Source organism: Diceros bicornis, chromosome 7 (genome assembly GCF_020826845.1).
Source record: "Diceros bicornis minor isolate mBicDic1 chromosome 7, mDicBic1.mat.cur, whole genome shotgun sequence".
Lineage (NCBI taxonomy): Eukaryota > Metazoa > Chordata > Mammalia > Perissodactyla > Rhinocerotidae > Diceros > Diceros bicornis.
The window spans coordinates 39,973,555-39,999,790 of NC_080746.1; the positions used below are offsets into that span (position 1 = coordinate 39,973,555).

General features: G+C 36.9%; 1 protein-coding gene across 8 annotated transcripts in view; it reads right to left on the reverse strand.

The window, feature by feature from the left end:
* CEP295 (centrosomal protein 295) overlaps positions 1-25,845 on the reverse strand; it is a 50,281-nt gene extending 24,436 nt beyond the window's left edge. For 6 of the 8 annotated variants that reach the window (XM_058545408.1, XM_058545406.1, XM_058545405.1 and 3 more), the window contains exons 1-14: positions 25,723-25,790; positions 21,412-21,545; positions 20,383-20,583; positions 19,385-19,509; positions 18,574-18,667; positions 15,502-15,597; positions 11,798-11,938; positions 9,277-9,460; positions 8,894-9,061; positions 6,414-6,635; positions 2,944-3,036; positions 2,687-2,799; positions 764-901; positions 256-353 (exon numbers count right to left, since the gene is read on the reverse strand). In XM_058545408.1, the coding sequence (XP_058401391.1) occupies positions 256-353; positions 764-901; positions 2,687-2,799; positions 2,944-3,036; positions 6,414-6,635; positions 8,894-9,061; positions 9,277-9,460; positions 11,798-11,938; positions 15,502-15,597; positions 18,574-18,667; positions 19,385-19,509; positions 20,383-20,583; positions 21,412-21,519 (1,781 nt within the window). In that variant the 5' untranslated portion in view covers positions 21,520-21,545; positions 25,723-25,790. Of the gene's footprint in view, positions 1-255; positions 354-763; positions 918-2,686; positions 2,800-2,943; positions 3,037-6,413; positions 6,636-8,893; positions 9,062-9,276; positions 9,461-11,797; positions 11,939-15,501; positions 15,598-18,573; positions 18,668-19,384; positions 19,510-20,382; positions 20,584-21,411; positions 21,546-25,722 lie in introns of those variants that run through there. The other 2 variants (XM_058545403.1, XM_058545411.1) reach the window with 2 other exon arrangements.
* Between the last annotated feature and the right edge of the window lie 391 nt (positions 25,846-26,236).

Sequence of the window (26,236 nt, forward strand, 5' to 3'; positions counted from 1 at the left end):
CACAAAAACAAACAAATATTATTCTTTTTGGATGAGAAAAATGCCTCATATTCTCAAGTTTCTACACATTAAATTTAACAACAATCTAGGGTTGGCCATAATATGGTGGAAAAGGAATAACATTTACATTGCCCTTTGAGAAATCCACATGCCTGGTTCTAAGGGAATCCCAATTACAGCTTCACATAAACCAAATAATAAATCCTAAAGATGTAGCCACACACTATCACATATAAATTGTACCCTAGCTAATACCTGTTTTGCTGTAAAAGCTGATGTTGATAGTTTCGAATCATCTGCCTATGACTATCTTCATCAGAACTTATAGTGCATGGTGCTGGAGCAGTGCCAACCTAATAAAAGAAAAAGCTACTAATTAAAAGGCAAATCCAGAAACAAATACTAAAGCATTTTATATAAACTGAAGTTCTCTAATTGTAAACTTCCACATAGCTTTATATTTCATAAAAAAGAAGACTGGCACTTCCATTATTAAGAAATGAACCCACCATTCTCTTTTAGTGCCAAGTCCAAGAGCTCAACATACCCATTACATACAAATCATGGTCATACATACCAGCACCCTCTAGAAATTGAAAGATGGAAGCCATTAGGTTTGTATAAACTTATTTAGACGTATACATTATTAAAAGAAAAATTACCAAATAAGAATTAGAAATGCTTTTGCTTTTTATATAATATAATGCTCGCATTTTCTTATTTCCCAATGATCTATTCAGGGATGAGATTTCCCGCATCCTACCCCAGTCTGTTGAGTTTTTTTTCTTTTTTCTTCTTCCAGCTGAGCCCTGAAGGAATCAGTTTCTAATCTTAACTTCTGTTGTTCAATTTGTTCAAGTAATTCCAACTGCTTTTGCTTCTGCTCTTCTATTTCCATTATCTAAGTAACAAAAATACTATTGCTCTATTAACAAACTCATACAAAAGAAAAATCTTATATGTATTACATTGAAAAGAAATAGGTCTCATCACCAAGAGTAATAATTATCCGAGAAGAAAGTGGTGATGTTTTATCTCTGTTATTGCTATTGCCAGAGGAAGGAAGAGAGTGAGAGATGGGAAAAGGGGAAAGGAGAAAAAGGGAGAGAAGTAAAAAGAGGCAGAAATGGAAGAAGAAAAAACACATTAACTATTTCTATTTCTTGGGAGCACAAGGAAAACCTTGATCACCACTGAAGACCCAGCTCTAGAGAAGTAGCAAATGATGCTCAGCCAAATTCTGTTTTCACATCTTTAATTTTACATTGTTCTCAGTAAGAATAACGACTGAAAAAATTAAATATCAAGGCCTCCCTAAACCTTTTGATTTCTTAGGCATACCCATAAACGGGCACAGTTATCTAATAGCCAAATAATACAATGAGCAACATTCTGTATCTTTTCTGTCAGGCATGAAACAGATGGGAAGACAATGGCAGAGGGATGACACACAAACTCTAATATTACACCAACACACACACACGGATCCAAGTAATAAGAACACAGGTTAGAGTAACTAAGTTTCATGAGGACAGGGACTGGTCTGTCTGGTTGCCTGCTCAATCCAGCACCTAGAACAGTCCCTAAAACATACACAATACATAAAAACTTACTGAATACATAGGAAAAAAGGAATGTATGTGAAGTTTTATTAAGAGGAACTCTTCTACTAGAGATAATGAAGGATGATCTTGTTTTCAAAATAAAAAACGTCTCAGTCTGATACTTTACATGTTTCTAAGCAGGCAATAGTGGCTATAGCAGAGTTCCTGTCTTCATCCTCCTTACTTGCCCTCATAGGAGCCACTGAATTAGACCATTTACAGTTCTGTAGTACCTCTAGAACTACACTATCAATACAGTAGTCAGTAGCTATATGCGACTATTAAAATTTAAATTAATTCAGATTAAATAAAATTTAAAAGTCAGTTCCTCAGTTGCACTAGTCATATTCCAAGTATTCAACAGCCCATGTAGCTACGGGCTACCACCCTGGACATAGATATGGAACATTTCCATTACCACAGAAAGTTCTATTGCACAATACTGCTTTAGAATATTGATTAGAAAACACTTATCTGAGAAGAAACACTGGCTCATAAAATTCTCAGTCCCCAGCTGTATTTTTATAAAAACCATGACTATAAACTGACTGGCTTAGTAATAACTAGCCTCTGTCAAGGTAATCTGTGTTAAAAAAAGTCTTTTACTAAAGTAGATGGGACCAAAATTATAGTTAAGGAGGTTAAATTTAAAATTATTCTTCTGAAATACCAGATTTTTAAAAAGCTGCTGGGATTCCAAACCCCAACTGTGTGTCTAACATTATGACAGGAAATCATTTATTCAACATTTACTGAATACTTATTATGTATGAGGCATTATACCAGAAACTATGTAGGATAAATTGAATTTTAAAAAAGATAGTCTCTGTCTTTAAAAAACTGACAAATTTTATAGGGAAGATAAGATACATACAAAAGTATAAATCACAAAGCAGAATGCAGTAAGGGTCGAATAAGCAGTACAAGTGAAGATGGAATGCTTCCTAGCAGCTGAATGTGCAAGACAAGCTAGACGAGATGGTATCAGAAGCAGCCAGACATCAAGACAAATCTCATGGGTCAAACAAACTATAGTACCTAGGGGTAGAAAAGAAGCTTTAAAAAGGAAAATTTCAAATTACCTGTTTCTGCCTTGCTGCCATTCTAATTCTGGCTGCTTCTTCTTGAGGATGAAGTAGAACTGAACTCTGAGCTACAGATGTGATAGGCTGAGCCTCATCTATTTCTAAGAGAACTGACAAAACAAAAATTAGTTTCAATAATTTAAAATTTTGACACCTCCATAATGCCCTTTATTCATTTATTTCATGAATTTGATTAGGAAAAAGATGTGAAGAGTCAGGCAAGTTTAACCTGAGGATGTGCTAAGAAGAAATACCTTGTTCCTTTTCAGAGCTTGTATGGCATGCAAGTGGTTTGTCTTCACTAGTAAGTGGTCCAGAGTCAACTGTTAGTGAATCACTTTCAACAACTGTAACAGATACATTATTATGAATATATTATCAATGTTAAGATTAAATCTGAACAAAATAAGAAAAATCTGCATTCAGATTAACAATTCAATTCAGGTCCACCTGAATAGCTTATTTAGTTTAGATCCAGTCACTTTCCAGATGACCACATGTTTTATCCATTAAACACAAGCCTAATATAAGAAGACAGAAGACTAAAATTGTGAACAAAAAGGAAAAAATGAAGGACAACTGATTAAAAAGGTATGCTGACAAGAGCTTCAAACATAATGGAAAAGTATAAAAGGAACAGAACAAGCAAGGCACCAAAGTTTAAAAAAAGAGAAGCTAAAGAAATTTAAATGTATCTTTAACATATTTAGATATTAGGATTTTTATTATTTATGAAACCAGAGCAGAGAGGGAAGTTAAAGCAATCATATCAGGGTAGCCAGAAACTCTGCATCAAACATTCATTCATTCATTCACTCACTTATTCATTCAGGACCTACTCATGTGCTGCGGGCTGGGGACACCGAGGTAAATAAGAAAAGGCATCCACTCCAGGAGGTTTTATAGGGTGAGTGGGGACAGAAACATACAATTATCCCAGAAGAAAAATTATAAAATGAGAAACTGTGGTAAGCACTCTATAAGAAAAATAAAGGGTTATACAAGACACTATTACAGGGGACCTGAATTAGAAGAGGGCCTCAGATGAGATCTCTCAGGAAATGACATTTAAGTGGACATCTGAAGAAAAGGAAGAATCAGCCAGGTAAAGAATGTGGGGATGGACAGGAGACCTTTCCAGACAGATCAGCAGGTATTAAGTCCAGTGAGGATAAAAAAACTTGGCTCATGCAAGAAATGAAAGAGAATCAATGTATATGGGGTGTACTCAGACAAGGGGGAGAATGAAGCAGGATGAGGCTAGAGAAAGCCTACTCATACAGGGCCTTTTCCAAAATAACTTGGTTATGGACTGAAGATGAGAGAGCCCCCTTCTATTGAATTCCAACACCATACTCTCTCCTATTTCTTCAGCCACTCCTTTTTATTGCCTTTGCTGTCTGTGCCTTCTCTAGCCATCTTCTCAATGCTAGAAGCCCTCAGCTGGCCTTATAAGCCCTCTTCTCACTGAATTCTTTCCCCTAAAGAGTCTTCCATGCCCATAGCTTTCAATATCATATATATGTCTGACTTCCAAACTTACCTCTCTTGCTCTTAGATAATCAATTAATTCAACAAATATCAACTGAGCACCTTTTATGTACAAGGCACTAGGTCTAGGCTCTGGGGATATAGCAACGAACAAAACCAAGATCCTACCCTCATGAGGTTACATTCTGGGACTGGGTGGAGAGGGGTAGGTGTCAAGACAAGAAGCAAATAAGCAAGAAAGTAAATTTATGGTCCATCAGATGTTGATCAGATCTATGGAGAAAAAGCAAGGTAAAGGGGATAGGGAGTGAAGGAGGTGGGAGACAGGGAAGGGGCAGAAGCTTGCTGTTTTATAACAGTGGTCAGAGAAGGTCTTACTGAGAAAGTGGTATCTGAGCAAGTGTCTGAAGGAAGTGAGAGAGAGAGCTATAGAAATATCCAAGAGCATTCCAGCCAAAAAGACCAGCAATTGCAAAGACCATGTGAGTCATGTTGGCAGTTTGAGGAATAGAGAGGAAGGAGGTCAGTGCCTAGGGTGCAGTGGCTGGGAAGGGAGGTGTGGCAGAAAATGAAGTCAGAGAGAGTGAGGGTGAGAGAAGTGGAGGGGAGAGGTGGGTGTGTGCAGATCACATACGGCTTTGATGCCACTGTAAGCACTTCGGTTTTTACTGAGTAAAACAGGTAGTTGTTGGAGGGCTTCTCCAGAGGAATGACATGAGCCGACGTGTGTTTTAACAGGATGACTCTGGGAATAGACTATAGCAGGGATGTGCAAAAACTGAAGGCAGAAGACCTGTTAGGAAGCTACTGCAAGAATCTACACTAGAGAATGAACGCGGCTCAAACTAGGATGGTAGGTGGTGGGAAATGGTTCGACTCTGGATACATTTTGAGGGTAGGACTACAGGATCTGCTGATGATTTGGATGTAGGGTATAAAAGAAGGGAACCAGAATGACAAGCTTTTTGGCTTCAGCAAGAGAATTTTACTACCACTTATTGAAATGTGGAAGATTGTAGGAAAAGCAGGTGAGGGGTAGAAGAGAATATCAAGAGTTCAGTTTCAGAAAAGTTCAAGATGTAATTAGATATACAAGGAAGATGTCAAACAGACGTTTAAATGAATGGAGTTCCAAGCAGAGGCCAAGCCTAGAAAGACACACTTGGAAATCATCAGTATGTAGATGGTAAAGTCAAGTTATGATATTAGAGATCAATTAGGAGTGTTGATGCAAAGAGAAAAGATTTGAGGAACAAGCTCTGTGGGCAATGACTAGTGGTTGTAGAGACGAGGATAAGCAGCAAAAGAAACCACGAAGGAGGAGCCAGTGAGGTAGGAAAATCAAGAGAGAGTGCTGTCAAGAGTTCAAGTGAAGAAATCATATCCAGAAAGCTTCCCGTTGTACTTAAGATAAAATCCAAAATCCAAATACAGACTATAAGTCACTTCTTTCAGAAGCCTGGTAGCAAAACATTTCCATACAAATCCAATCACATTTTTAAAAAAATCCAGAAGATGGGGGCCAGCCCCGTGGCATAGCGGTTAAGTGTGCACGCTCTACTGCTGGCAGCCTGGGTTCTGATCCCGGGCGCGCACCGATGAACTGCTTGTCAGGCCATGCTGTGGCGGTGTCCCATATAAAGCAGAGGAAGATGGGCATAGATGTTAGCCCAGGGCCAGTCCTCCTCAGCAAAAAGAGGAGGATTGGCATGGATATTAGCTCAGGGCTGATCTTCCTCACCAAAAAAAAAAAAAAAAAAAAAAAAAAAAATCCAGAAGACAAAACTCTTAAGAATAAACCATAATACAGTACACTCAAAAGCTGTTAACATGTTCATATCCTTTGATTCAGGAATTCTTCTTTCAAGAGTTGTTCCTATGGAAAGAATCAAAGATGTGGGAAGATTCTGCTAAAAGGATGCTTACTGCAGCACAAGAAATAACAAGAAAAACTAGAAACAGCCTAAATGTCTCAACAATGGAGAACTGGTTAATTTTGGTTCAACAATTACATTGGAATTAATATATATGAATAATACTACTACATTGAAAGTGGTCCGGAAGGAGAGTCACTTAGCTGTTTAACATTTATTGCCTTCAAGCAGCAGCATTATGGACTTTAAAATGTTTTCTTCCTTTTGACTTCTATTCTTTGATTTTTCAGGAATGAGCATATTATGAACAACTTAGAAAGGGTTATGTATTAAAAAACAAGACTACTGGAGAGAACCACCTTGTTCCTGTCCCGAGGATAATGTTCCCTCTTCACTAGCGGTTGTTCCTGATTCAACTGTTGGTGCTTTACTCTCTGTTTCATTAACAGTCGTAATCATTTCACTTTCATCCTCAGACATGGATTTAATCGTCCAGAGAGATTTTTGGCTTCGGATCTTATTTAACAATTTTTTAAAAAGAATTTTTGAAGGGACCTCTTGGGTCTTCGTTGACAAAGGAACTAAAAGAAAAGAAAAAAACTTATCAGCACCTATTATATATCACTCTTGATACTTTGTTACCACTATAACCACTAGTTAAAACAAAAGCACAACTTCCTTTTCCTCAATATTTATAATTTAACAGTATATACAACGTTATTTGATGCCAATCACAATTTTATAACCAAGAATATTTTTGTCAACTTAAATTTAAATAAAGGCACCAAAATTTAACCATTTTCCTACAATATGCATGCAACGCACGTTTCAAGCCTAAAAACTCATCAGAAACATGTTTATTCTGCTTACTAAAAGATGACAGACTGCATATGCATACCTCTTAATTAATTTGTGGGTAAGACTAACATTCAAAATACGTGCTGTAAGGTTCTATACTCTATGCTAGAGAAGGGTCCAAAATATGGTACTTTTTAGGTAGGCTACAGAGGAAAACATTACTAGTTATAACCTTAAAAGCAAATGAAGTACTCCCAAATTATTTCTGGCACCGTCTTGGGAAAATTTCTCCCACTTATCATCCTAAAGAGATCCCTTGAGTTAAAAGAAATTCTTAAGTTGTTTCCTCTAACAGCCTTCCATATGGGCTGATAGTACAATGACAAAACTCAGTACAGTGATAGCAACTGTCCACGGGGACAAACCTGTTGCAAATAGACAGGAATAAAATTTAAGAAATCTACAGAGGTTGAAAACTGGCAGACTATAGTGCTGTCTGACTCACATTTTTCTCAAACTTTCTAATTGAGTTTTAATTTACAAACAATAAATTACACAAAACCTAAGTGTAGAGCTCAATGAATTTTATATGTACTCTGTGTAACACCATCCAGATCATTATGTGGAACATTTCCAGCACCTAGAAGGCTCCTTCAACCCCTTCCCAGTCAATACACTCCTAACAATAACCACTGTTCTAACCTTGAGACCAGATTAGTTTTGCCTGTTTTTTTTTTCTTTAACTTCATATAAATGTCGAATTATACTTAGGTATTCTTTTCTGCCTGGCTTCTTTCACTCACCATTAGTCTGTGACTCACTCGTTTTTAAGAATAAATTAAATTAGCTGGCAATATTTAAAAATAAGGATTTTAAAAACAATGGGATTCCTGGGTTCTTTTGAAAAATCAAGAGAGCTGGCAACACCAAACCAGCAATCCCAAATGGAATCAGCTGGAGCTGAAGAAGAACTGTCTTTAGGTAAGGCAAGACCGGCACCTCTTACAAACTAGCTCTCAGTGATATTCCCAGTGAAAAAACTAAAAAAGCTGGATGAAATAGAAAAATTTTTTCCTAAAGCCACTGCTGATCTGGCAAGGAAATAAAAGATTCTGCAGAGGCCAGAAATGAAATTTAAGTGGCAATTCTGGAAGGCAAGTGAGCCCTAAAACCATCTTCTGAAGTTTATGACAAACCACAGTAAACTTACACTTTGTCTGGACAGCAGTGTGGGCATAAGAGGCAGAGATAAAGCCTAGAGCTCTCACCCAAGGAGTCTAGTAGAAGACCCACATAAAGTTGGAACCCCAAAGGGCTACCCATCCACAGTGTAGGGTAAAGATGATAAGAAGGTCTGAATGGTTTGGAACAAAGGCAACAGTAGTAGGTATGGGGAAAAAAAGAGGTGAAAATGAAGAGGGCTTGTTCTCTAAGGAGATGTGGAGTAAAAGAGAAGGTAGTGTTAGAGGTAAGGCTCACTGCTCTGGCTTTGGTAACTGCAGATAGTGGTATCATTCACTAAGATGAGGAAAACAGGAACACAAGGTTTCAGTAGGCAAGAGAAGATGATAAATCTACTGTTAGACACTGAATTTTAAGTACCTGTGCAACAGCCAAGTGGAAAAATTCAGAATGGTGGAGATAGGGATGAAATTTAGAAGAGAGATCTAAGTTTGTGCTATTCATCATATACATGAGTGCCTGGCAGTAATTAACACAGTTAGGATCTCTTTGGTGATTTGTTGCAAGTCTGAAAAAAAATGCTGCCCTCTCAAATGAATTCAGAATTGAGAATCTAAACAAAATAACCTGAAAATCTTCAGACTATATGTACATATGAATAAAATAACTTTCCTCCAAGGTATATGAAAAGGATCTTTAATGACAGAAATCTGAAAACATTGTTTTCTCCTTTCATCATTCCCATTAGTATTAGTCACTGTTTGCACTTAAATTAGACCAAATGTTCCTAACTGTTGACAAATGATTACCATTTTTTCCTAAGAAATACTGTAATATTCAGCTCAGAAGGAGTTTTTACCGTCTGCTTCACTAGAACATATTGTCTCAGCTTCTGTCACTGGAAGGTTTTCAGTTTCACTTAAATTTTCCTGTTCCATTGAAAGGTCCAGTTCTTCATCCTGGATCTGATCAGTCACAGCAGGCAAAGGCTCTGGTTCAAGATGCAAAATCAGGTTTCCTTTCACCTCTCAATAAAGAAATAGAGACATGTTTCCATTCCAAAATGACTAAAAAGAACTTTAGCATAAAATTTTAAAGGCCATCATAGTTTCTCAGTCTAAAATATGAGGGTCTTTTTCAAACAGAACTCATTTCAAAATAAAAACTGTTTCATCAACACAAACGTACTTCTCCACTAAAACATTTAAAAGCATTGTTGAAAGTTTATTGAAAATATCTTACTCCTGTCTGCATTGTACATGTCTTCAAAGGCAAACTCCAGCTCTCTCTGCCAATCTTCTTTCATCTCACCGCGTTTGTATGGAAGCTCAACCAGCTGTGGTGGCATTCGTGCTACAGTCTGTCTCCTCCGTGCCAGGTCCTCTTGTTGCAGCTGTCTGAGTTCTTTCATTAGCTTCTCTTGATTCTTCAAATATAAACAGAATTAATTAACAAGAGTTGAGTCACAGACTTTGGATAGTAACATTAATAGTGAAGGAAAAGTGGAGAAATCATGAGGAACAGGGCCTGGGATTCCCTTCCCTCCTCTACCATCTGTTCTGCCACAAAAAGACATTAATTAATTTATTCATTAAAAAATATATTTACTGAATGCCAGGCATCATGCTAGACGCTAGGGACACAATCTCATCCCTAGCCTAGAGACCAACAAAAAGGTAATTAGTATTACGTTAGGAAGCACTAGAAGATGGTGGTACTGATTAGGCCACAAAGCTTCGAAAGTATCCGTCAGTTAGAGTTCTCCTTTCTCAGGATAGTCACGAAGTTACGTTCTATACAAGTTGCCACGGCTCCTGCAACGTACTTTGTGCCAGTTCTCCACGCAGCCAGCAGCATATACCAGTCTGGGGTAAGCAACAAGGCCCAGAGTGACTATGGCTTAACAGATGATATTTCTTGTTACTTCACACTTTTAGGAATACCCATGATTAAAAGGGATCTGTATGTATCTCTTTAAGCTTAGAGTCTCGTTGTTGTGAAAGTTTAAGCAAGTGTTTCAGTGAGGTTATCTAACCAAATTTTGGTGGTGGAGGATAGTGGGGGCACATAAAGGAAGACCTCTCATCCTTTGGGATGAGGATTTAGCCAGACAAAAGTGGGTGAAGGAGCAGGAGTACAAGTGAGCACAAAGGGATGTGGATGCAGGCATGGGCACTGAGAGAAAGTACACTGTTCATTATAGGTAGGGCATGGGTGGTTAAGGAGAAAAGATAAAGGTAGAGAGGCAGGTAGAGGCCAAATACTAGTCACAATAGACACCAGCAGGAAATAGGATCCCAGGTCACAACAGGGTCTACAGCAAGATGATTCAGACAAGGGAAAGGAAATCCTCTAATAGCAGTGAGACTGCATGGTTTTGACGACCACTCTTGAGTAGAGACACTAAGTCTACAAAAAGGTGGAGAGCCTATATAAAATGTTTTTCAGGTAATAACATACACACACTACTTATTCTTATATAAAGTCTTAAATATTTTGTCATTTGGAGATGAATTTTTTTTTTGCCACGCTCTGAAAATTTTGAATAAATTCATTTCATTTACATTAAGATTCAAGTCAACTCATTAAATTAACTTCAAAGTTATTTGAATAAGTACACTCTTTCCAGCTCACTGAAAGTGTGGCATATTATTCTACTTGAATTATTTATAATAACTACTACCACCATCAACATTTACTGTGAGCTTATGAAATCCCAGGCACAATTCTAGGCGCTTTACTAACTCATTTAATCCTCACAAAACAGGTGATGAAACAGAGCTCAGAGAGGTTAGGTAAGTTGCCTGAGATAAAACAACTAAATAGTGAAGAAGGGAGGGGAATCCAGGCCGACTGTGCAGTCCACTTTCTTAACCACTAAACACTAATGACTGGTGCAAGAATGTGTTCAGTTGACAATGCTTTTTACATGTTATTTTTCTATAGGTTTAAGCCTCAGATGGGAATTACTGGTAATAATTCAGACATTCAGTTATTTTACTCATAATTTGCTCCCAGTTTATAAAAGCTAAAAATCTAAGGGAGACGGTCATAATTCAGTTCAAACTATGCAAATGAACTTTACTAAGATAGGCACTTAATTTCCATAGAAGTGCTTAAAAATTCATTGCTCAGGTGAGTGTTTAAAATATCCAAATGCATTAGCCAAATTCAGAATATAAAATCAGACTTCTAAAAAGATGAATCCTTTTTATGCTGCATTTCCAGAACACTCACTGAACAACAAGCATGACAGAAGTGAAGCTAAAACTAGAAAGCCAGGTTTTATTATACATCCTTTGCAGCTCTGCCAAAGCCACTTTTTCAAGGCTCCCTGATAGCAAGGATCATGACTGTGCCTTTGAATCAATACTTCACAAAGCCAACAAGTGCTCTGCTCAATATTTAATGAATTGAATCCTAAAATTTGCAGAGCACAAATGCAATTCAAATAATTAAATTAGAAAAGTAATTAATTTCTTCTCAGGCTATTTTTGAACTGATTAAAATATTAAACTTTTAATAAATTCATCATTAGTAAAAATTTTAGAAGAACAATATACTGTAAGTGAGAATAGCTTCACTGAACCTGAATCTGAAACAGGAGGTAAAAGAAAGTTTTGGAAACTTGAAATCATTATGACTCCAAACCTATGTTTTCACATTCTTCATACCTCCATACTCTGAGCCCATTCACTACTCAGTTCTGCAGTGCTATTGGTAGGTCTATCAGTAGTGGTCACAGCCAGAACTTAATTCTTACTTGAGCCAAATGGATCTTTTTCAGTGCTTGGAAACCCCGTACATGTGCCTTTTCACACCGTTCCATTCTCTCTTGTGCTGCTTGTTTTTGCAGTTCTTCTGATCTTTTAGCTTCTTCTTCAGCAGCCAAATGAGGATCTGGCTAGCAGTCAACCAATTACATTTTAGACAGTTTAAAAGTGTGAAACAAAGCGATAACTAAAAAACAAAATAACTTTAAAATCAAGTTTTTCTACTTATACAAAATTAAACAATAAGTTATATTTTTTAAATGCCCACAATTATCAACAGCACGTATCTATGAAAAATATCAAAATGTTAGTGTAAAGTTTGACCAGTTGTTCATTTAAATCAGATTACGTTATACTCATCCAAACACATTCCTCCATCATTTTCTGTTAAGTAAAGAAATTCCATCAAAACAGCAATGTTGAAAGATAAACACCCACAAAGCTAGTAGTTAAGAAACCACCAACAACAATCACGGAAGCACTGAGATCTGTCTTTGGTTTTCAGTCAACATTTGCTCAGCTTCCGCCTTGGGAAGGCCAAACCACCACAACACCTAGTTTAATATAATTTCTGGCTTCCTAGAACTTGTGCAAAATCCATGATTATGAGATTGTACAGTCAGCCATCATCTCATTAACATAACAATAGTAACATCAAAGAAAGGGAGAGGGGCACATAACCTGGATTTACTATCATACCCAAACATTCACTTTCAAATATAGGTGAACATTCCAAATGTAACTTTAAGTAAAAATCTTCTCATGTATTTTATATGTTGAAATTCTATTACTCAGGTGAGACAATAATTAATGATGACCATGAAAGCTATTAACTATATATATAAAATTATTTAAAACTCTTAAGTAGTGAGATAAATAGGTAAAGAGACTGACATTAATATATTAAGAAAGAGTGCACTGGCCAAAACAAAGCATTATATCCTTTTTGAGCCAATAAATATTTGTGCAAATCTAAATAACACCAGGCAGAATAACAAAGGTTAGATTAAATCAAACTTATAATCTCCATAAAATTATTTATTGTATTAACATGCATAATATTAAATAAAATAACCGTTAGGAACAATATTTCATTCCATTTAGGCCATGGGGTTTTCAAGAAAAAAGTTGCTTGGGAATTTTTCACATCAATTGAGGGTGAATTAAAAGCAGAACATCATTCTGGTAAACCAAAATTTTATGGGAAGGAAAAACTTCAAAACATACAACATGCTTGATAAACATGTTCAGTCCAGACACAATGAGGTATATCAAGAACATTAAGAAACTAAAGGGTTAGAGAAAAATTAGGTACCCCAAACAAATTTTATTCTGACGGACCAAACTTCAAAACAAGATTTTACAAGAATGCTTTAGGACAACAATCTCTTATAGATTTGTGTCAATGCGATTGAAAATTTAAATAAGAATTTGGTTGAAATAATTGTTAGATTACATTTTCAGTAGCTGAACTCAAAAGGTATGTGAAATTTACAAAAACTGTAAATCCCAAGCAAAAATTCTTTTTAGGAAACACGTTTCTAAAAAACTTTTCCATGAATTATAATCTGCAATGCACAAAATGATAAGTGAATTATTAAATATGCTACTTCTGTATCTTGTACATCAGACATTGGATAGAAATCTTTTTAAGTATGATATCATAGTAAATTGAAGAATTTAACTATTTCTGCTTTACTTGTCTGTAGACACATTTCTGGGTCTCACAGCAAACAATATAGTGGATCTAACTGGAAAAATATTTCTGGGATGAAAAATCTACTTTTAGTAAGCTCTACAAAACTGTGGTTGACAAAGGAAAAAACATGATGAAGGCCATGAGTAACTTAGAAATTTCAAGCATATGATGTTTCGTTTAGGTGTGTGTTTAGAAAGGAAATGTAGCAAAACATAATTTGGAGAATAACTGGCACTAAGTAGGAATATAGCAGGCCACTTTCATCATTCTTCTTCAGCCAAAGACAAATTTCATGACATATACGAGATTTTAGAACTACTTTATTAGGACATTCAAACAAAACATGATAGCAGTTCTTACATATTAAAAGACTGACTGAACAAATGAAAGTAGTTTATTTGCAGAAAGCTGCTGAATACAAACATATATGCCAAGAGTGCAAGTATTTTTTTACATGGTACCTCCTGTAAAGATCCCATCATTCTACACCAGGAAAGATGCTAAATTATTGTGCCTGTGATACAAGCTTAGATACAGATGAAAATTCAAAGATAATTTTGTTATCTGGAAAACCAAGCACATCGCTCCACTGTCACATTTTAAACCACAGGTTTGAGGATAGATCTTTTTCCTAAGTAATGATGTGAAGAAGTAAATGAAAGAAAGTATTATACACTTTAGTTTGTGGGACTGCTTTTATATAACTGCATTATAACTACTGATCCAATCTTCAAGTCCAGAAATTGAGGAGGGGGTAGGCCTTTTAGTTACTATCAAAGAGGAAAGTTTAGTAATTTACTGTAACACCATCAGTGGTACCCTACACTAGAGCTAAACAAAACACTGTCTTTCTTCATCAATCTTAGGTGAAAAGGAACATCTATTTAATCCTGCAAAAATGCAGTGCAGTAACCACAAGAGCAAGTTAGCAAGAGACTGAAGTTATTGTTTCTGTATTATAATAATATTGAAGTTGTAATAATAATTTATGATTTTAAGTAAGTCTCCAGATTTATTCTTGTTTTTCAGAAGTTAATTCTATGATAATGATACTCATCTTAGGTCTTGACCATATATTGATTTTAACATCTGCTATCAAGCAGTCAACCAAAATGTGTATTTGTTGCATTCTAAACTCCACATGAATGCTATGTTGAGAAAGTTTATTTTCCTACCAGCCACATATATCCAACATGAAAAAGAATTAAAACCCACTGTTACAAAGAAATAGCAATTATAATAACTAGGATATATCATTTGTCACTCTTAAGACTGGCAACAATTTTTAAACCATAATATTCTATACAGACAAGGGTATGATAAGATGGCCATTCTCATATGTTGCTGATGCTATTTAAAAGGCAATTTAATGATCCATACCAAGTATCTGTATCAAATGTTACACAGTTTGGAACCAATATTTTCTCTTCTAGGAATCTATTCTAAACATACAATCAGAGTTGTAGACAAAAATGTACAAGAGACTATGTCTGCATTCTTCACAGAAGCAAAAAAAAAAATAAACAATAGCAGAATGGTTAAATAAATTCTATGATGAAATACTAAGCGCCTATTGAAAATCATGTTTTGAAAAGTGTGTGTATATGTTTATATACGAAGACTATAATGAATTCATTAATGTATTAACCACATTACTATTTGGTGATGGAATTATAGGTGTTATATGTATAATTCCAAATTTTTCACAGAGTATTATTTTTATGATAAAAAAAAGTTTAAAAATCAGCTGTTTTAAAATATAACCATTTAAGTAGCCAACTCCTTTCCTTCTCATTAAATCATCATTCATATTAAACATGACACATAATTCAAAGAACATTTAAAAGATTTTTTTATCACTATTACCCAAAGATGGTTAATAGAATTGTTCAAATTTTGACATCTGAGAACAACATACATAGAACCAAGATATAACTCAATTCAACAAACAGCGAGATAATAGTGAGGGTCGTGAACAAACAATAAGTCAATCACCTGGTTTGTGTCCATCTCTCTATTCACTAAAGCATAAAGATGATGGTAGGTAGAACTACTGGTTTTCACATTAGAAACTCTCTTTATTTCAATGTTCTGAAAAATGGAACACAGAAAATAGATTGTTAGGTTAAAAGCATTAATTTTCATTTAAAGCTGATCCAATACAAAAAAATAATTTCATATTCTAATTAATTATCCTTATTCATTTTTTTTCACATGGGATCATGCACTGTATTTCCACTAAACTGGAATTCAGGTTTAAAAGGTACCTTACAGTTAGGCAACAGGTGATACTGTATAGTTTACTGCATCACATCAGAAGGAACGTTGATGCCAGTAATGGCAAGCTGCTTCCCTACTGATTCTAAGTTTGATTATTTGGTTACAGTGGCTCATACCCAATGATAAGAGAAAGTTCTCTTCTTTTTTCAAACAGAAGTAAGCCAATGAATAAATGTAGGAGGATGATAGATACCTGTTGGTGCCCAAGTATCATTTCCCAGATTACTTGGTAATTGAAAAGAGAAAAAGATACCTTTATGATGGAGATCTCTTACAGTCACCACCATAACCAAACGAGACAAATACAGAATATGAGAAACTAGTCTAGTCTCTCCACACTAATCTCTTCAAAAGGTTTGAAACAGAAAAGTTGGTTAGGGTTGGGGAGACAATGTTCTACATTAAGAGAGACTAAAGAAACAAAACAAACAGAAGCAACGTGTGAACCTTAAGTGGATCCTGGTTTTAAAAAAAAAAAGCTATACAACAATTTTAGGGATAATTGCAGAATTTTCATTGTGGACTGTATATTAAAAGGAATTAATTTTTTAAGGAATTAATTTTTTAAGCAATTAACGTTAATTTTCCTGGTGTGTCATTGTGGTTGCACAGGAGAATGTCTTTATTCTCACAAGAAGCATGCTGAAGTATTAGGGTGAAATGTCATCTCTACAATTTACATTCAAATGTACATATACACACATATAACTATTTGAAACCTATACACAATGCAAACAGACATTCATTGTTCTCAACTTCTCTGTATTTTGAAATCTTTCATAATAAAAAGTTGGGAAAAAAGTACAACCACGCATTTACATATAATTCATATTTGCTAAATCACTTACACAGACAATGTTTTCTTTGCTTTTCATTAATTTGGAATTAAGACAAAGGTAATCAAAAGGCATCATGGATAAAATACTGCCTGCCTTGTAACACAGTACTGAAGGAGTGACTGAAATCTGAGTCTTCCATTTGAATCTTGTTGGATCAAATATTACATGGCAGATGGCTCAATATAAAAGCAGGAAGACTGACAAAATGAAAGGCTTAAGAGGCAAATATCTGGTACTTATGCTGATCATACATATATAAAATATACTTGTATATACAACTGAATTAGACATCCCTTTATTTGTATGTCTTTTTTTTTTTACTTCTAAACTTTCTAGATAAAAATAACTACGTAATTTTGATAATCATCCAAATATCCATTTCAGCAACTACAACAAGCTAATGTGAACAAGAGAACCAATACCTTTTAAAATTAATTTCCACTTTATTTAATAAATTGTTTTTTTTAAAAATAAGCTCTGAATCACAAAAGCACACATTTTACTCCCATAAAGAAATAGATCCCTCTCACCACTTTATGTAAACTTGTGTAAATTTATTAACTTATCTGAACTTAATTTCTTTATCTGTAAAATGGTAACTATTTACAATGGCCAAATCCTGAATGTGGGAAAGCCTATAGGGCAAATAATCCTTTTTTTTTTTTAAATAAATAAAGAGCATTCAAAAAAGAAAAAGGACAGGGGCCGGCCCGGTGGCGCAAGCGGTTAAGTGCGCGCACTCCGCTGCGGCGGCCCGGGTTCGCTGGTTCGGATCCCGGGCGCGCACCGACGCACTGCTTGGTAAGCCATGCTGTGGCGGCGTCCCATATAAAGTGGAGGAAGATAGGCACCGATGTTAGCCCAGGGCCGTCTTCCTCAGCAAAAAAGGAGAAGGATTGGCGGATGTTAGCTCAGGGCTGATCTCCTCACAAAAGAAAAAAAAAAAAAAGAAAAAGGACAAATTATTCAGTTGTTTTTTTTTTTTTTTGTGAGGAAGATCAGCCCTGAGCTAACATCTGTGCTAATCCTTCTCTTTTATGCTGAGGAAGACCGGCTCTGCTCTAACATCTATTGCCAATCCTCCTCCTTTTTTTCCCCCAAAGCCCCAGTAGATAGTTGTATGTCATAGCTGCACATCCTTCTAGTTGCTGTATGTAGGACGCGGCCTCAGCATGGCCCGAGAAGCAGTGTGTCGGTGGGCGCCTGGGGTTCCGAACCCAGGCCGCCAGTAGCAGAGCGCGCGCACTTAACCGCTAAGCCACGGGGCCGGCCCAATTCACAGTTTTTTAAACGTCAAAAACATTATAATTTTTCAAACAAAAAACTTTTTGAGACAACTGGGGAAAACTGAACACAGACTGGATATTAGATGATATTGGGAACAACATTGGTATTGTGCTTTAAAAAAAGTCCTTATACATCAGAGATATATACTAAAGTATTTACAACAGGTAAAATTTATTTTTTTATACAAAAATATATATAAAAAATATATATATATTTTATATATATTTATATATATATTTATATATATATTTTATATATTTTATATATATATAATATATATATATTTTATATATATATATAATATATAAAAAATATAGTATTATTTTTAAATACTCCAGATATACTCATGTGTTACTTATACAATTAAAAGTTAAGTTTAGGGGCCGGCCTCGCAGCATAGTAGTTAAGTGAGCACGCTCTGCTGCTGGCGGCTGGGGTTCGGATCCCGGGCGTGCACCGACACACCACTTGTCAGGCCATGCTCTGGCGGCATCTCACATAAAGTGGAGGAAGATGGGCATGGATGTTAGCTCAGGGCTGATCTTCCTCACAAAAAAAAAAAAAAAGTTAAGTTTAAACAAATGATATTTTGACCTCATTGAATTCTAATGGTAAAGAATTATTATTAACCTAGTTCTTCACAACACTCAAAGTAATTCACCTCAAAAAGAGTCGGAGGAGGAGGTGGCAGACTTGTAATTTTGGCAGATCTCTCTTTTTCCACAAGGAGTGCTTCCTTTCGGGCTTTTATGTGCCTTAAAAAACAAGAGATGCCATAAATTAATCTCTCAGGTAACAATACAGTACAACCCTTCGGGTTAAAAATGTAAAAGCCATGGGATCTCAAGAAATCCTCCAGTGTGATCCCACAGGTTCAATATGCTATTTAATAAAGAGTCTATATCCAGTGGACAAGTAAGAAAATGTTTACCAAGTGAAGGAGGTGTATCTAAAGACGTAACGCTCTACAGTGGGGACTGACCCAACAAATATCTAATGTTCCTTAGTTTAGAACAGTTCGAGTCAAAAAACTAGAAATGTTGATAAAGATGGCCTATTGTATAAAATGACCACTGCTGACTAGTAACAGGCTCCTTCATTTTCCCAACATATAAAAATACTCACTAATGACTTCCAACCTCTTTTAATGTTCTTAATCACACTGATTTTCTGATTTTTACATTAGAGGCAGACAGATTTTGGCTGACATGTATTCTGAACTAGCCATACATTTCTATAGAAACGTAGTAATCACTGCTGAAGTCAGACTAGAAGAGAAAGCTCATTTGTTACCACGTTCACCTAAGCAAACCACTCCACTAACTGCATTATTTTTAAACCAATTTAACAAATGCAATGGAAATACCATATGACTTTTATTTAAGATCTGCTTAAACAGTATCCAATGTACCTTCTACTTCTAGCCATATCAGTTTCAGTGGAGAATATGATAAAAATGATTATTACTTTACCAGGTTTTTTGTTTCATTAATGTTTCCTTTTGATTTTTCTGTACTTTCAGGGCCTCTTTATGCCTCATTTCTGCTTTTCTTTTTCTTTCTGCTGCCTGCTGTGCCAGAGCATTTAAATCAGGTTCCTAAAAATACATATTACTTACAATGTCATGTTAAACAAGATTAAAATGCCAAACATATACTAATATGGGTGGTTCCCCAGTCAGGGCAAAATACCACGAAGGTGGTATTAAAAGGACTGAGGTTTAGGAAACACTGCACTAAAGCACAAAGTTAATGGCGCATAAATAAAGCTACAACAATCTGATGTCAGAACTAAAGGCTATTACTAAAAACATGCACTAAAATCAGGGACCAAGGAACATACTTGATTTCCACATTCTTTAAAGAGATTTCTTTTTCTCACTAGTAGTTTGATATCAAAGACCCGCCTGCTTTGGAACCAGCTTGCTTATTTTGTGCTACTATCTCTGGGACTGCAGTATAGTATTTTCCAACCATGAATCACAATAAACAACAAAGTAAGGTCAGGGAACAGTCTTAAATACTGAATTAAGTTCTATTTTGCCTATCTGCAAGTCATCAAAGAATTTTTACTGTCTGTGAACGAAATCCAAGTGTATATACATTCAACTATACATGAAGAATGATAATGAAATGGGAAATCTGAATCCACTCCACTGAATCTGTCCAAAATGCTTGAAATAAACAACTTCTGATTCAAAAGGTTACTATTTTATTTACCCAGCTAGTTAAGGACTGGAAGAGAATAAGGCAACTTAAATATCATAGGAAGACAGATTTTACTTGACATAACCCTTACTAGGCAATGAACCTAGCAGCCTTCTTAAATTATATTAAATTTACAAAATAGTTCAAGCTGCCCAAAACAAATTCTGTACATAAAAACATTTTTATCAGACAAGTATTTAACAACTATAATTTACTTTTAACCCATATTACTACCCCAGACAGGTAGTCAAATAAGTGCTCACATTTTCTTTGGCTTGTTGATGTCCCTCTCCCATACTTCTTAAACTTGCCAAATACAGTTTTTCCAAGTTCTTTATTTTCTGAGTTTGTGATTCTTCCCATTCTGTCCTTAGCTCTTCCGCCAAACGAGCAAATTGCTGATTTCTCCTCTGTTTTATATCTTCTCTGATCTGTAAAGCGATATCTCTTTCCTGTTCTCGAACCTAAAGAATGAATATTTAACAATTATATGAAAAGAGGCTTACTTCAACTTTTTTGAAAAGCTATTTGTAAACAGGAACTTAAATGAACTCTCTTTAGGTCTATCAAATCTCCTGAATATTCATTCACATTAGATAAGGCCTATGTAAAGCAGAACATCCAAGTGAGGTAGAAAAAATTAAAATCTCAAGACTACTTCTAAAGTTCCCTAACTATTAACTATTATAACTCCCCCAGCAAAGCCCTAATGGACTGCCATTATCATTCTAATAACCTATAAAGAGGCTAAAATGGTAAGTATGATTCAACAAAATTTACAGCCCAGATGAGTATAGACAGAGGTAGACGAGAACTCCATATCTGTGGTCCATCATCCCCCATTCTAGACATAATGGAATCTAAAACATGCTTCACAAAGACTTAACCATCTTACTCTAAAAAAGACTTCTAGAAAAGAATAATCTACAACCTCTTAATAAATTTGTTTCAGCAGCTAATCTTTCCAGTAAGTCTTCTTCAAAGTCATTCTGATCTTCCTGCTCTAATCTTCATCAGTAACACATGATTTTAAAAAATATTTAAATAATTATTTTCCAATAATTATTGAGTCAAATATTCTCTATCCTCAAATTCTTCTTCAATCTATTTACCATTTCAGCCTATTTTTCAAATATTCCCAAACTAGTTAATACGCAAGAGCCGAACCATAGCCCATGTACAGCCAGAAAAGGTTTTTAAATGCAACATTTTATTTAGAACATTCTAATGTAAAAAATACAATAATTTGGGGAAGACAAAGAATTTGACACCTTGTTCCAAATAAACCTTACCTGTAGCAATCTTAGTTTTCGTCTTCTTTCATAATCTTCCTTTAAAATGAAGGCTTCCTCATTAGGACTCAATCTCAGTCTGCCAGCACTCACTACCTTTCTTTTCATTTCTGTGCACTTTAAATAGAAAGGTTCTGAATTTTAAAAAAGAAAAATGTCTATTAAAATAGGGTAGCAAAGATTAGAATAATTTTTAAAATACATATTAATACTTTTGACAGTTAAAGGGCTGTATATATGCATATAAAATAATTTGGGTAAAAAAAGTCCAACTGACTTACAAATAGCAATTATTAATTCAGCAGCAGTTCTCAGATGGGTGGGGAGGGGTTAAGTAGAGGGTGACTCAGAATTACTTGAAAAAGTTTTTCCCTATCTTCAGTAGATTTTTGTTTACTAGAGTACCTGGGACCTGACTTACTCCTGATTGGGATTTCCAGATTTTACCTAGCTTAAATGTAAAAAAGCACAAAGACTTTGAAAGATGTATTAGCATAGAATAAATGTTTTCACAACTACAATATAACACTTCATAACTTTGATAACTTGTTCATAAGCAGCAAAAATGATGTAATTTCAAGGGCTCCTGGTCCCTAGATTCAACTCCTAGTCTGTTGTACATAACTTCATCATCACGTGTCATTGTATTGTATGAAATCACATCAACCCCTCAACAATTCTTCAATAATTACAATGGTGATTTTTAAATGAATGATCATTTAAAAAAATTTTTTAAGAACGAATCTGATGTTTGGATGAGTCAAGTGTTTAGATTCCCAGATCTATTCTACTAGCACTACTGTTTACACTCAGGTAACCCCCCTTCTTCATGAGGAAGATCAGCCCTGAGCTAACAATCCTCCTCTTTTTTTGCTTGAGGAAGATTGTCCCTGAGCTAACATCTGTGCCAATCTTCCTCTATTTTTTGTATGTGGGATGCCACCACAGCATGGCTTGATGAGCAGTGTGTAACTCCACACCCAGGACTTGGACTTGCAAACCCTGAGCCGCCGAAAGAAGCAAAGTGCACGAACTCAATCACTATGCCACTGGGCTGGCCGCAATCTTCTAGTAATTCTCGCTCTGCCCACCCACCCCCTCATTCTGACTTGCCCTACCTATAACACATTATTACCTTTCCATTCTTATGGGGACTAATCTAATGTTGTCTTGCATTAGCTTCCTCTGGTTTTTCAACAATTGCAGTTTGCCCTTTCTAGTTAGTTTCCTAACAACTGAAGGATAGAAGCTATAGTTTTATTTTATTTTAATAATCAAATTAATTTGATAAATAACAACTACCAGGCAGTATTTCACACACTATGGATGAATACTGTTTTCACTCAGGTGTACTCAGAATAAAGGCTAGGAGAATTCAATGTTAACTAATAGACACTAATACTTTCCCAGTGAATTCTCCATCAAAACATAAGCTCAATGAGGGCAGGAATGGTCTTATTCACAGTTTTATGCCCACAGCCTAAAAACAGTGCCTCGCACATAAGTGCTTACTTACTTCAGTAAGCGTGTAGACTGAAAGAATGACTTGTTCAGCGAGTTAATTCATGTAAAGTGCTACAGAGGTATACAGGGTCATTGTTACTATTTTCAACAGGACTCTGACACCAAAAAGGAATAATTGCTTGCATTTGAAAATCTTTTCCAATGCATCCCTCTCATCTGAGACACGGCTTTGATAACAGAAGGTAAAGTGCTGATTGTTTTCCTCATTTTATACATGAAGAAATAAAGGCCTCTTGGGTTAAAGGACTTGTCCTAAGTGACAATATCTACTGGCAGAGCCAAGGGAAGAATCTGCTTTCCTTATTCCATATGGCTCCTAACTTTCTGACATACTAAAACACGTGGAGTGAGGAAAATTTTGTTTAAGCTGGTATTTTTTGCAAGAGGGGATTGACAAACAGGGAAGAACTGAACAAAGAAGAAAAATGAGCAAGATTAAATTTAGTCTTCACAATGTGTATTGTTTGAAGGTCTTTGAAAATTCACATTCAAATTTTTAAAACTAATTCCTGATAAATCTCATATACATAGTATCAAGGAAAAAAAGACAAAAAAGAGAACATACTGTAAAATTCCATTTATATGAAGTTCAAAAACAAGCAAGACTAATCCACGATGAGAGAGGTTAAAAACAGGGGTCACCTTTCTGGAGGTTACTGACTAGGAGGGGGCACAAAGGAGCCTTCAGGGCTGCTGAAAATGTTCTCTATGTTGATCTTTGTGATGGTTACACAGGTGTATACATAGGTAAAAATTCCTCAAATGGTACACTTAGACTCGTATATTTTACTCTAATTTATACCTTAATAAAAAAGAAAAATATTTTTTCATATACTCTTTCCTCAGCTTCTCTAAATGTCAACCACAGTACAATGATCAAAACCAGGAAATTAACACTAGCACAATACTTTTAACTAATCTACAGACTTTATTCAAATTTCATCAATTATCCCACTAATGTCCATTTTCTGGACCAGGACCCAATCCAAGGACAACACATTACGTTTGATTGTTGTGTTACTCTGGGTCCTCCAAGAAGCAGATGCCAAGACGGGATTAAAACCCACGAAGATTTTATTAGGGGAAATGTCCGTGTGAGGGAAAATAGGGAGGGAGCTGGTAAAAGCTGGGAGCACTCAGACTTCCACGGAAATCTGACACAGTGAAGGAGGGAGGGCAAGTTGGGTAACCGCCTCTTAGACTGCCCTGCAGTCTAAGGCAGATTCAGCAAGACCTCTGGGGAGTCCTTAAGCCAAAGTCCCTTGTTGCTCAGCAACAGGGTTGCTATGCTCAGTCACTTGCTAGAAGCAGCCCATGGGAAGCAACCATGTAAATGGATTTCAGGATACAGGAGCTGAGGGTCTGTGAATTACATTCTAGCTGCTGCTGCTGAGGTTGTCCTGTCTCTTTGGACTCCTCTAATCTGAGATAGTTCCTCAGTCTTTCTTTTCAAGATCTTGACATTTTTGAAAAACACTGGCCAGATATTTTGTAGAATGTCCCTCAATTTGGATTTGTTTAACCTTTTCTTGTGGTTAGACTGCGGGGTTACGCATTTTTGGCAAGAACACCACAGAAGTGATGATGTGTCCTTCTCAGTGTATCACGTCAGGAGGTAAATGATGGTAACATGTCTTAATCCTGGTGATGTGAATTTTGATCACTCGGTTAACGTGGTGTCTATCAAGTTTCTCCACTGCAGTTACTACTTTTCCTCTATAAGTGTCTGGTGGAGAGATAGTTGAGGCTATAAATATCATGTTCCTCATCATACTTTTGTCCACTAAGTTTAGCATACATTGATGACTGTTGTCTGAAACAATTACTGTGGCAATTATCAAAAGGTATTTTCTATTTCTATTATTCCTTCTACATTTATCAATTGGAATCCTACTGTAAGGAAGAGTTTCCCCTGCTCCCTCACTTATTTATTCATATCAATATGGGTTTTTAAATTCTATGTATTATTACTATCCAGTTACAGAGATGATGCTACTTATCTTGCAAGAGTTTGTCCTGAGGATTACACAGCACCTGGCACTCTAATCATAAAATTAATACTAGACTTAGAATATTTGGGATCAAGACCCGACAATGCCACTTCGAGCAGGAAGACACTGGCAGAGTCACTTACGTCTTGTTTTCTTAAACAACATAATGGGAATAATAATATCTATCCCAACAGGTTGTTCTGATGATTATGTGACTTAATGAATGTAAAACTGCCCAATACCTTCTAAGTATTTAAGACGCAAACGTTCCCCATTGTTTTAAAAGCTCAGTTTGTGGCAGGACTTAATACTTGAGAAACTAAAGGTGGGGGACATTCTCTGCAGTAAACGATTCCAGGCAGCGTCTTAAATGGCTACCAGATTTCAGGCCGCGTCCGCGAGTGACCTGGAGGAAGGGTGGGCAGGACGCACCGAGAGGCGTTTGCAGCAGCAATCGCGGGGCCCTCGAGGCCACCCCGACTTGGAAGCTTGGGCACCCCGCGCGACTCGACCCCAAGGGCGCGCAAAGCCACACGTGCAAAAGGCCCGGGAGCAGCCTCCCGCACGAAGCGGCCGGGCGTGGGTCGGGACGCGCCTCCCGCCCCCGCGCTCCTTACAGCCGCAGCCGGACCCGGCCAGGGCCCGCGGCCTACCGGGGCCCGAGACCCGCGGGCCGTCTGCGATCGCCACGCCGCGCCTTCACGGCATCCCCCTCCTCGGAACACACTCCCGGCTCCCGGGCCTCAGGGAGTCGAGCACGCCCGGGACGGGGTTAGACGGCGCGTCCATCCCTCACCTGAGAACCGGGAGCTCAGAGTCAGGACCCGCAGCTCAGACACAGAAGGCCCCGGCGGCCGCCACGGATCAGCTTCCCGACAGCCGTTTGTGCGCCTGCGGGGCGGCCATCGCGGAGCCCCCGTCACTTCCGTCATTCAAACCGCCCGCCAATGGCGGGGCCAAACCGCGGGAATCGGCTTGGTCCCGCCTCCCCGGGGGCCGCAGGGACGGCCGCGCAGGAAAAGCCCGCTCCCCGCGCACGCGCACGCGCCAGCACCTACGTAGAGCCCCATTATTTCTCATACCAGCTGTGGTTTTGGAGTATTACCTTATGTCTCTCGACGTGCTTGTTTTACAGATCAGGAAACAGAGGTCCAGAAAGAGGAAGATATTTGCTTAGAGGCATGAGGGTAACTTTAGTCTTAAGCCCCATCATGAAGATGCCTTGGGATATGCATCCTTTTGGACACTGACTACACAATTCATTTGGTACTGTTATGACGCAGTGTCCGATAGCTTTCATTAAAGGCCTC